This window comes from Mus pahari, chromosome 2 (assembly GCF_900095145.1).
Source record: "Mus pahari chromosome 2, PAHARI_EIJ_v1.1, whole genome shotgun sequence".
Classification (NCBI taxonomy): domain Eukaryota; kingdom Metazoa; phylum Chordata; class Mammalia; order Rodentia; family Muridae; genus Mus; species Mus pahari.
The window spans coordinates 9,507,127-9,520,334 of record NC_034591.1 but is presented as its reverse complement, the minus strand read 5'-3'; the positions used below and the strand labels follow the sequence as shown (position 1 = coordinate 9,520,334).

Below are 13,208 nucleotides of genomic sequence, written 5' to 3'. Positions count from 1 at the left end.
CACACACACACACACACACACACAGAGAGAGAGAGAGAGAGAGAGAGAGAGAGAGAGTTTCTCTTAAATCAGAAGTAATGACAGGACTGCTACTACAGGATGACTAGTGAAATCATTTTCTCCATATAAAGTCTATGAAGCATGTTTTGTTTCATCTTTTTAATAGGGTTTACTTGCAAATCTATATATGAAAGTCTAGTTTGGTTTTGTTGCTGTTTTTATCTTGAAAGATCATCATGCTTTTGTTTAATTAAACATCTAGTTTTGACCAAAAGCCATGTACAATTACTAAAAAAAATTAAATTAAACAATTTCATCACTACCATTTAGTTTATTGTCAAGGTTCTGAAAATGACAAGTCATTTTCTTCAATCGTACAATTTCAGAAAAGTTAGAAGAATGATCCAGTATTAAGGTCAGTTGTTAAATCTGTCCACAACTGTGTGTTGCCTAAGGTTATTCGCTGATAGTGATAAAGTAAATTCATAAAAACAACAACAAAAAACATTTGTCACTAATTAGAAAGTAATTGTCCTGTGTGTGCCAGAAGGCAGACTCAAAAGCAAGCCTGCACTGTACTGATTAATTCCATTAATGGAGCATCAAGACGAACTAGAGCTCTGACTTCCTCTCCATACCAGAAATCTAGGCTGGCCGCCAGGGACTCTAAGATGTTTTTGGAATAGCTCCCATCTCAACAATCTCCAGAGTGGGCAGGTAATTTAAAGGCCTTCCACTCTACATAGGGGACTAAGTTGAATTACAAGAGTGCCTGGGAATATTACAGTGCATATATGCAGATCAGAGGACAACTTTCAGGAGTCAGTAATTTCCTTCCACTTTATGATCTGGGGACCCAGCTCAGAGCACCAGGACTGCACAGCAAGTATGTACTGAGCCACTACACCACTCCCTGATTTACTCTAAATACCCTCAACACACACAGTGCTCTATGTTCAGGTCTTAGTCAAATGCTAACCTGTTGCACATTCTCTACTATTTATCCTGATACATTGCATGGAAAAGATAACCTTTCCATGAAGCCTTCTTCAATCTGATCCATTGGAAATGAATGCTTCCTTCCTCCCCTCTCTCTCTCTCTCTCTCTCTCTCTCTCTCTCTCTCTCTCTCTCTCTCTCTCTCTCGTGTGTGTGTGAGAGAGAGAGAGAGAGAGAGAGAGAGAGAGAGAGAGAGAGAGAGAGAGTTTGTGTGTATGTGCATGAATGTATATGAGTTTGNGAGAGAGAGAGAGAGAGAGAGAGAGAGAGAGAGAGAGAGAGAGTTTGTGTGTATGTGCATGAATGTATATGAGTTTGTATGTGTGTTTATGTGTATATGTGTATGTGTGTGAATGTGTTCATTCTATTTGTTTATATATTTCATGACTCTTATCACCTGAATCCATATCATATCTACAGGTGCATGCATAATTTATATGTATATTCTGTGTTATTTTAATTGTTATATTTTATTCATATTTTAATGATTAATCATGGTAAGTTCAGCATTCCTGTTTTAGTCACATGTCTGTCCCATAACCATGTAGCAGAATGCCTTCCACATATAAGACATTTAAATGGTATCTATCTTCCAAATGCTAGGCAGATAAACAATAGAGGAAACATATATGTCTATCTGTAATTTTTGCTTCATGACTTGCCACTAAAGCATAACAAATGCAAATATTCAATGAAAATAAAATCCGTCTTTCAAGCCATTGCCTTGAATCATCAAAAGAGTATACTGTGGCCCCAAATTAAACTTTACTAAAATTCAAAAAGTTTCATGTGCACACACACACACACACACACACACACCTAATTACAATATGATTCTAAACATCATTGATAAAAATACATAATACTGTGTTCTTATTCATTGCAATTCTATAAGTAAGCAATGGCTCATTTCAATGGTTGTAGAATCCAATAAAAGTATTGGTTACAAAACTAAAATAATTCAGGAAACAAAGAATGACCAAATGAATACAACTATCGATCATCATTAATACTATTGACACGGTTTCATTAAAAATGGAGTATACAACACTGTCTTTGGGGATACTTAAATCACATACTCCTTCATTTCCTGCTGTCAGTTATTTCAGAGTGTTCTCAGTCACAAAGTGCCAATAGCCCACTAACAACTGCCTTCCAGGTGAACTACATGCACCTTCTATAGAGAAGGAGGTATCAGACCTCTTTAAAAAAACATAAAACTTTGTCACATTCAATCCCATTTTCATTATTATTCCCTATCCCTTATTATTTTTATTCTATCTTCATACTATTTCCCCGACCCAGAAAATAATTTGTTGTTGTTGTTGTTGTTGTTGTTGTTGTTGTTTTTTCAAGACAGAGTTTCTCTGTATAGCCCTGGCTGTCCTGGAACTCACTTTGTAGACCAGGCTGGCCTCGAACTCAGAAATCCGCCTGCTTCTGCCTCCCAAGTGCTGGGATTAAAGGCATGTGCCACCACGCCCGGCTTCAGAGGACAATTTATATATCATGTGTTTTTCCATTCAGAATACAATCAGAACATAAAACTACTTAAATCAAAGCTTCTGCAAGTTTTAAATAATTCAGACCCCATTTGAATTTTTATTTTGTGGTTTGTTAACTTTGTGGTTTGTTAACAGATTATCATGTTTACTTTGTGGTTTGTTAATAGATTATCATATTAGGCTCAATCATGTGAAATTAACATTTTCTAGATTCAAAACAGAAACTGAAAGCTCTATATTCACATCCAATCCACACATATATTATATTACAATGTTGACTTCAGAGTAAAATACTTTATATTCCCAATTATATATTATATTCTCCCCAAATAAAAGCTTACAGAAGCAGCCAGCATGAATACAAATAGATTTATACTCATCACCTGCATAAAACTCAACTCCTTGTGGATCAAAGACCTGAATATAAAACTAGGTACAGTGAACTTGATACTAGATAAAGTGGGGAATAGTCTTTAAGTCATTGACACAGTAAAAGACTTTCTCAACAGAACACTGTTAGCACAAGCACTAAACTCAACAATTAATAAATGGGACCTCATAAAACTGAAAAGCTTCAGCATAACAAAGGACAGTGCTGTTTGGGCAATGCAAAGGGACAAAAAGGGTTTATCTATTTTTATATTTGATAGAGGACTAATGTTCAAAATATGTAATGAATTCAAAACACTAAGTGTCAAGAAAACAATACAGTTTTTAAATGGGGTGCAGATCTAAAAAGAAGATTCGCAAAAGAGGAAACACAAGGGGCCAAAAAGCACTTAAAGAAATATACAACATTCTTAGCCATCAGGGAAATGCAAATCAGAACTACTTTGAGAATTCGTCTTAAACCAGTCAAAATGGTTAAGATCAATAAAACGAGTGACAGCTGGGGATGGCAAGGATCTGGGCTAAAGGGCACACATTGCATTGCCAGTGGGAATGCAAACTTGTACAGCCACTATGGGAATCAGTGTGGTGGTTCCCTGGAAACATGGGAATCCATCTACGTCAAGATTCAACTATATTACTCTTCAGCACATACCCAAAGGTGTTCCATCCTACCCCACAAACACTTGCTCACACGTACTAATTGCTACTCTATGCACAATAGTCAGAAACTGAGAACAACCGAGATGACACTTAACAGATGAATGGGTGCAGAAAGTATACTATATTTATAAAATGTAGTATTAGTTAGCCATTTAAAAAATGAAATCATGAAATTTGCAGGTAAATAGATGGAACTAGAAAAAAAAAAAAAAAAAAAAGAAAGAAAACCTCATCCTGAGTGAGATAATCCAGACTCAGAAAATCAAACTTGGTATCATTTTTCAATTCAAAGAGTTTCCTGGTCATTCCATCACACTGTGACATTTAGTCCCTTCTCTCTAGTCCCCAATAGCAACCTATTAAAATACTAATTTACTCTAGGCCTTTAACTGCTAAGCTAGCACTTAATACCTGAGAATTACTTTATCAATACAAAGAGCAAACACCCCAAACCTTCTGCCTCATTCTTTGTCCCCTTTCTTTTGATGGTTAAGCAGGTTATCTAGGTAACTGACATAAACACATCCGAGAACTCACGTATCAGTGATGAGTCGTCTTTCATAACTTCATTTCTGTGAATTCATCCATATAGTTATAAGTAACTCTCAGCAATGAGAGAAGTATGTCATTTTGAATATAGAAGAATCACCAGTGGGGATGGGTAGGCACTAATTGAAAACTGAATTGAGGGTAATAATAAAAACTTTGGAAATTTGAAGATAATTATCCATTTTCTTAAATGCAAATTTTATTTCAGGTAATAGTATCAAAATGAGAGTTGGGTGGGCTCCAGAATGCCTATCATCCCAAAATTTAGAAGGCTTAGAGTGAAGATCACATGTTAGAAGCAACTTGAACTATGTAATTTCAAGTTCACTTGGGCTACATGGCAAACCTGTCTCAATAAGTAAATAGATAGATAGATAGATAGATAGATAGATAGATAGATAGATAGATATTGAAACAAACAAGCTGCATAACAATAATATCAAAATCTGGTATGTAAGAGCATCAATTTAAAAACTGAAGCAATATCAATTCATAACTAACAAATAATATAGGTATTAAACACAGAGTGAATTTAGGAGTTCAGCTTCTACCTTCAATTCATATTTGTATTATATACCACATTTTCAGAAATGTTTCAGAACTATGTTCGGATTGTCATTTGAGAGAATTTTTATAAACATAAACATACAATCGACAGGGAAAAGGGAAGGACAAAAGTGAGGAAGGGAGGGAGGAAGGGGTGAAGAAAGGAAGAGATTAAGACAACTCCCTGGCCTACCGTGACAGAGCAGGCCTCACGTGTGGACAACAATGCTTTGGTTTCAGAGCCTGCACTGGTAAATCAACGCACTCACCTCGGTTAAGTGAGGATTGGGGTTAAAACCACAGAGGCTACAGACGGTGCTTTGACACTCAGTACACGTGTTAAAATTGGCCTTGTCTGGAGTATGCAACAGAAGTTCGGTGGTGTTGCAAAGAGGACAGATGGTTTTAGAGAGGCCTTGTGCTGGAGTCTGTGCTGCAGAAGTTGGTGGTGGTTGCACAGGGCTTCCCGTTTGGCTTATCGATTTAATAGGTTGCTGAGCTGAAGGTTTTGCCAGGCCTGGCTGCTGAGGCTGGGCCTTGGCTGGGGTGGGCTGCGGAGGCTGGGGCTTTGCTGGGGTGGGCTGCGGAGGCTGGGGCTTGGCTGGGGTGGGCTGCGGAGGCTGGGGCTTTGCCGGGGTGGGCTGCGGAGGCTGGGGCTTGGCTGGGGTGGGCTGCGGAGGCTGGGGCTTTGCTGGGGTGGGCTGCGGAGACTGGGACTTTGCTGGGGTGGGCTGCGGAGGCTGGGGCTTTGCTGGGGTGGGCTGCGGAGGCTGGGGCTTTGATGGGGCTGGCTGTTGAGGTTGAGGTTTGGTAGCAACAGGTTGTTGAGGCTGTGGCTTTGCTGGAATGGGCTGCTGAGGTGAAGGCTTTATTGGACCAGGCTGTTGAGCTGGTGTCTTTCCGGGTCCAGATTGCTGAGCTGGAGTTTTTGTAGGCCCAGGTACCTTGGCTGCAGTCTGTGGGCCAGGCTGTTGAGCTGGGAATTTAGCTGTCCCCGCCTGCTGGGCTGGCAACTTTGCTGGCCCTGGTGGAAACTTCCCCTGACCAGGAGTCTGAGCTAGAGCCTTTGGCCCAGGCTGCTGCAACGAGGTTTTCTCTGATCCAGCCTGCTGAGCTGGGGGCTTGGCAGTCACTGGAGGTTGTGCTGGGGACTTCCCTGTCCCTGCTGGTTGAGCTGGGGACTTTGCTGGCCCTGGTTGCTGAACTGTGGCCTTTGCAGGTCCGGGCTGTTGGGCTCCAGGTTTTGCAGGACTTGCTTGCTGAGCTGGTGTTTGGGCTGGACTCGGCTGGGAAGGTTTTACTGTGCCAGGGGTTTGTGTTTTTATTTTTTCTGCTTGCTGGGAAGATACTGACATGGGAGGGCTATCCTGCTGGATCACTTCCTTCACTGGTCCTTGCTGTTTAGGGATCGACTTAGGTGATGGTTGCTGTAAGGGAGGTTTTGTGATTCCTTCCGTTTTCCCTTGGTCCTTCTGAGCAACTTTTTGTTTCTTTGTACTTTCCTCCTGGAATGCCTCGGAGTCTGATATCAAATCAAAAGGGTTGAATTTATTTACGACAGAGGAGACAGCACTTAAAGGGTTAACATCTGAGAAGAAACCAGGCATCATACTAGACTTGTATTCTTCCTTAAAATCAGTTCTGGACTTGGATTCTTTCAAGCTAATAGTGGACGGGCTTCTTCCAGGCAGCTTCTGCTCTGACCTGAACGTGTCCGTAGTTCTGCTTTTGCTGAGACCAGGCTGTGTGGGACGCCCAGGGTCCGGTGGCTTTCCCGGTTGCTGTGGAGCCTGACTACTATCCAACTCATGTTTCCTAGAAAATGGAAATAGTGTAAATTAGTTCAAATCAAACCAATATTTAAAACTATTGCATGTTTTTGTAACTCAAATATATGTAGACATAATTTTTGTTGCAACCTGTATTGCCTGTAAAACTTTTCTTGTCTGTTACTTTTACATGGGTAGATAGACATGTTCGACAAACTAATGTAGCAAAAAAAAAAAAAATTGTTTTTTTTTTTTTTTTTTGAGACAGGGTTTCTCTGTGTAGCCCTGGCTGTCCTGGAACTCACTCTGTTGAGCAGGCTGGCCTCGAACTCAGAAATCCTCCTACCTCTGCCTCCAAAGTGCTGGGATTAAAGGCGTGCGCCACCACTGCCCGGCGCAAAATCTTCTTGTGGATGGCGATTAGTTATTAACTAATAAAAACTTACATACATGTACGTACTAAACTATAACATATAGGCATGGCATATCCTTATGAAACCTTGTACAGATTTGTATATTAATTACTAAGCTTGTACATTTGTATGTTAATTGCCAAACAACTTTTCTTGTGCAAGACCACTATTACTTTATCTTTTCTAATAGTTAATCATTATTATGAAGTTTTTATGCAACATCACAGATGAGTCAAAGTATCTTGGGATATAACATGATAGCCAATCAGCGTGAAGCTTGCTATGAACCCATTTTTGGAAAGTGCTACAGCTTTCCTCAGTGGAGGAAAATATGGAGCAACTTCATTCAGTGTTTATTACACTATTTATTGTCACAACTGTAATTTTTACAATTATCACTGACGTTGCTGGAGAGCTGTGACAAGTAACTTTACATGACAATCATTTCTTTTAAAATGTGACTATGATAAAGTTTAAATGATTTGAACCGAATAATTAAAACTAGGTATGTTAAATTTTGAATAAACCATTTTTGTCAACAACAAAAGTACAATTAATCACATTCTACACTGAAACTGAGGAGAAAACCAGATAAGTAGTTTTTTTTATTATTATTTATGGCATCTTACATTTGGAAAACATATATTTCTCTTTGGAAAAACATGGAAAAGAATTAATGATTTTGGAGCTCATGAGATATGAAATAATCACAATACAGGTTACATGTTTTTATTCAGTTCAAACTTGGCTAGTTAGGGGCACAGCTACATATTTTCAACTTTATGTTAGGTAATAATTTTATTCAGAACTTCCTTAATCCTTCAAGTGTAAATCAGGATCTAAGAGAGCGGTGAAAGAAAAGGAAAAGTATGATCTGGAGGTAAGACTCAGAAAGAAAATAATTTTTCACTGAAATATATGCATAATAATAAAATAAATATAATAAAATGAGTTAGTGTGGTAGATTGTAGCTCACTGGTACAGTGTCTGCCTGGCCTGTGCAAGGTGCTGCAATTGATCCCAGTATTATATAATATTAATGCTAACAAAAATAGAAGAGTATGGGAACGTTCTTGGGGGGAGGGGAAGTAAATTCTTTTAAAAGTAAATGTGTTACTGTGTTTCCAAAGCTTTCATTAAAAACAAAAACAAAAACAAGACTCAGAATTGTTTCCAGGGTCACTTCCAAAAACCCTGTGATACTTTTTTAAATCATTGCTACATATTTACATTTGAACATGTTGCAACTGCTTCTTTACAGATTCCCTGTCTGTTCACAGGAAGGAAGAAGAGCCACAGTACCTGACTGAAAATAGGTTATTTCCAAACAGACACATTGTACAGAGTTTAGCATTATTCTAGAAATGTTCCACATTCAATTAATACAGTGCAAAACTCCATTGAAATGAGTACCTTATGGATGTGCCTATCTTATAAGTAATTATTTAGGAATTTCACTATACTGCACCTTTGTATGTGGTCCTTTAGAATTACTTTTAAACAAAGGCAAAAAACCCAAAACAACAAGTATTCTTGATTTTATTTAATTGGCATTTTCTGAAAATGCTGCTAAATTAATCTTAATCTGTATCTTGTAATACAGTTTCTTCATTTAACCCGATGTATGTGTAACAATAAGTGGAAAAGCCTAAAAGGAATTTCACAAATGCCAAATATTTGTGTTAACAAGACAGCAAAATTGAAAACAAGGTTCATGTGACACAGATGTTTATTTTATTATAATTGCATAAACATCCCACAAAAATTAACTTGTACCGTGTTAAAGCTCTCTGCCAGAAAAGACTTACGTAGCCATTAAGACTGGTCCCAAATCATAACTTAGTTTTAATTGCTTTCAGTATGTAAATTCAAGTATTTAAAAAAAAAAAAAAAGGCAAAAAGAAAGAACCCCACAAAGAGCTTGACAGCAGACAAAGATGTAAAGGTGCCTGAGCCACTGTGGGCTCCTGAGCTGCTTTGCCCTCACCACTGCTCTGCTAAGAGTGAACTGAAATGTCATCTGGGTCTTATCCACTGAACGGGAACTAGAAGGACACTTGTCACCCATCTCTTCATTGGGAGAATCAGACCTGGCACCTCAGAGAAGAGCATTAGTGTTTGATGAATCAATGAGTACCTGGATATGAAAACCAATGAATGGGCATATCAGGGTTTGGCTGGAGTTCTTCTAATGGCTTTCCAGGATCTAAATGAATACTTTCTATGTCCACTTAAGAACCTGGACTTGACCTATTGTTTGATATCAATAAACAAAACAAAACATAAAAACCAAAAACCAAACCAAAGCAAACAAAACCCAGTTGAGCAGATGGTCACTCAGCGGGAAAGGCTCAGAGGAGCACGAAAGGAAATCATCAATTTAAAATTTTTTTTATCTTCTATCACAGGAGTTTTGCTGTGAGCCACCTCATATCACATGCTCATGAATAAAATGAACTGTAGTAATAAAATTGTCTTTCACTACTGGGTCTTCAAAAAATCAACATTCTGAAGAACTTTGTTTGTAATCTTATTCTGATTCCAGCTGAAGTTATTCATGCTTATTTCTACTTCCTTTTTCATTTTTACTATTGCCATTCCCAGATTAGAACTTCTCTTTCATAAGTTAGAAGAGAGACCAAACCATTTCAGATAAAATGATATTTCTGGCATATGCAAATATAATGATGTGGAGGCAGCTGGAATGATGAGATGTTTTTAAATGTAACACAGCAGTCAATGACAATTTGGCAGTGCTGAGTCACACAAAATATTCCATATCAGAAATAAGAATAACCTTAGAAATATCTATCCACTTCTATACTAGAGAGAATATAGGATTTCAAAGGCTAAGAGAATAATTTAAAGTCAGAAACCTAATTTTTAAAAGTCTGGCCTCCAGCCTCGTAATGAGGGTGCTGCTAGGAGCAGTCAAGCTCACTTATCCATATGTAAAGGAATATAGTTTTGCCTCAAAAGTATTTCTAATAATGAATACTACAACATACATCTGTGGCCACATTGAGTGTTTTCCATGGCTGGCATTGAGATTCCCCGGCTTTATATTTATCACACTCCTTATCATTAGAAATCCAGAAAAAAAGAAAAACAAGCAAGCAAACAAACACACTGTGAACTTTTGGGTCATCCTCAAAATGACTTCCTGAGATAGGTAAGACAGGTCTTATTATATTCCTTAGAAGCAAGGAACCTGAGATACACATGGGTTGATGAATGCATATTAATTTGCTGTGAGTCACATAAAATCAATATGATAAGAATCTGAGTCTTGAGACTGAAAATCCTTACTTCTCAAAAATAAAGCAGAATAAATAAATGCACATCTCTGAAGTTCTTAAAATTTGAAATAATTTGGACCTTCTATATGCACGTATATTTAATGACAATGATCCTGAAAGTCTAAATGACAGGCCAAGTGACTCATTATCATACAGACGTGTATTTTCCCCAAAATGGTTTTTATAGAAATATTTCAGCAAAATAAAAATGTGTTACAAAAAATCATAAATTCTTCAGGCATATCTTTTGCAAACCATAACCAGTTGCAATTTAGGGCACAGATTGCCTAATAATAACCATCTCAAAGTGTCCAGTTGGTAATGGGAAACTCTGAAAGTATACTGCAGTACACATACAACATAAGTAACACACACATACATATATATATACATATATATATATATATATATATATATATATATATATATATATATATCAGGACTATTTCTTCAGCATCTGTTGTACAGAAGCAAGTTAGAAATGCTCACTTGCATTTATATCCATGCTAGACCTGTTGCATGAGGCCCTCTGGAAAAATGATAGATCTGACTAATAAAATCTCTGCTCCTCGTTATTATTCTAAAATGACAGACTAAATGCACGCTACTGCTTTTTCCAAAGTCGGGATTCCTGCAAGTGGAGAAACCCAGCTCATCTTGTAAATAATTAAAGAAAAAGGCCAAAGCAATAGTTTTAAACAATAAGTACATTTCAAATTTAGGGGCTATTTTGTACGCTACGGTTTTCTTTCAGATTAAACCGGGGTTTTTAACCTGACAGAGTCCCAACATTTCAGATAATACTTGAAAACAAAATCACTGTCCTTCAGAAATTGAGACTGCTCCTATGCTAAGATCATTATGATATCTGGCAAAACTGCGCACTTATATTTGCATTCTGGCAGCTTAGTTGAATTTTCTTTCAAGTTTATGAAGTAGAGCATTCTACACCGTTCACTATCTCAAGTCAAGATTGTGGAAGTCCTGTCAGTTGGTTCAGAGGATGTTTCAGGACCATGGATAGATAGTTTTTTTTTTTTCTGCAGAAGGATGTAAAGTTAAAGTATTTGTTTACAATAATAAAGGCAGAGAAAACAAGATTATACCCTCAGACCTCTAATTAGAAAACAACTTATTCATTCGGAAAGGAGAAACTAAAAAGCTACAGAGCAAATGAATATGTTAATATTAAAGATTAGTTTTATAATTGCCATTTATTTATTTTGTTTTTAACTGTGTACTGAAACCTAATCTTAAGGTAATACAAATTCACATGTTCTATAAACGGAAAGTCACTTTTTTGCATTATAAAAGAGCAATGGTTTTTAAACTAGCATATGCTAATTCAGAAATACATGTACGGCACCTGCTCTGCTGTGACCAAACCATCTGTTTAATGTTACAAAATATCTTAGGGCCTTCCCCGAATATAAAAGGTATATTTATTCTACGCCTTTCACCTAGGCAGCTCGTGTTCTCTAGGGAAAGGTAGGGAAGGGAGGACCAGTCACCTCCAGTGGGCTAAGGGTATTGTTATAAGAATATTTACACATCATTCTCAGAGAAAAAGACCTCAGAACACTAAGGAGGTTTAAGCGTACAGGTAAACAAGCAACCCAGCTCTATCCATTTTTCAACACGTCTGTGTTGTATTAATGGAAGATTTCCAGATTAGTAAAAACACTGTAGGGCGTCTCTCCACACCAACCTAGTGGAAAAGGTTGCAAAAGGCCAAGGGGAGAGGGATCACAACCTAAAATCACAATTCCAAGAATGCAACCCATGACTATCCCACCAGAAACTCTACACTGCATCGCTTTTATTCTGCCCATCCAAAAGCTTACGATCGCCTTATCGCCACCCCATTAGGGAGAATAAAATGAAGGGAGGCGACATATATGTACCACCGTGCGGGCACATACACGTACGTGCACGGGAAGCGGTATATATATGCTTGGACCTCTCCATCATGCTGTGCGTGCCTGTGCATGGAGGGCGACTCCGCAGCGGCCGCGGGGACGCTTCCCTTGGGCAGCCCCTGCGCCCTTGACATGACAGCAGCGATCTGTCTCCTCTCCTCCTCGCTCAGCTGGCTCAGGTCCGCCTCCATGCCGGCTGGGATCCCCGGGTGCAGGGCGCTCCCGGAGCCGCCAGCCCCGCCTGCGGCCGCCGCCAGCCCTTCGGGGAGCCCTTCCCCTTCCAAGCTCGCCTCGTTGCCCATGGCTCGGCGGGACACGTCCCGGTGCAGAAGCCCGCGGCCGTCCGAGCCCCGCCAGCCGGGGTCCGCCCCGGGGCGTGCAGGCTGCCCAGCCCTGGGGGCTCCGCGCCCTCCCGGCTGTCTGGGGAAGTGGGGCGAGCTCAGACCAGTCCGCAGGCTTGGCCGGCGCCGGGTAGCTCCTCCATGTTGGACAGCGCCAGGGAAGCTTCTCACGCCCTGCCTCCCGGTTGCCTCCTCAGCATCGGAGCAGCCCAGAAGCAACCCAGCTCCGCCAGCCTGGTGCCGTCGGCCCCGCCCCGCGCCCCGCCCCCTCGCCGCGCCGGTACTGCGCGTGCGCCGCCCCGAACAGGTGATGTCCGCCACGCCTACCCGCTCTGCGTCGCATCGCGCGTAGACGCCTAGGCACCGACTTAAAGGCACCAGATGATGCCATGCTAAAAGGCCGGGCGAACTGCGGACACTTCCTTCAGGCATATTGCAGGATGCCTCAACCTGAGTTTTCGCGAACTCAGTTTAGGGGGAAGAGAGCGGGATGGGGGGGAGGACTGCAGCTCTGCCTCCTGGGATTTGTAGTTTCTTTTTCTCCCCCCCCCCCACCCCACCTCCTAATCCTCCCAAGGGACTGTGAAAGGATTTTAAAATTTCCCAAGAAAGATTCTGTTAACTAAAGATGAGGGAGAAAGAATCCGTCTAGTTTTTAAAGAAAATTTCCCAATATGAGATGAAATGACCTTTACCTTAGAGAGCTTTACCAGAACCATTAGATTGACTTTTTCAAAGTGATACATTAGTAAATTGGGAGAACATTAGGATGCTTGCACCTTGCACTGTTTCCTCAACTACACCAATGTAAAGAAT

General features: G+C 39.9%; 1 protein-coding gene across 1 annotated transcript in view; it reads right to left on the bottom strand.

Moving 5' to 3' along the window:
• Pclo (piccolo presynaptic cytomatrix protein) overlaps positions 1-12,621 on the bottom strand; it is a 317,165-nt gene extending 304,544 nt beyond the window's left edge. The window contains exons 1-2 of the mRNA XM_021190148.2: positions 12,115-12,621; positions 4,921-6,466 (exon numbers count right to left, since the gene is read on the bottom strand). Coding sequence (XP_021045807.1) covers positions 4,921-6,466; positions 12,115-12,353 — 1,785 coding nt within the window. The 5' untranslated portion in view covers positions 12,354-12,621. The remainder of the gene's footprint in view (positions 1-4,920; positions 6,467-12,114) is intronic.
• Between the last annotated feature and the right edge of the window lie 587 nt (positions 12,622-13,208).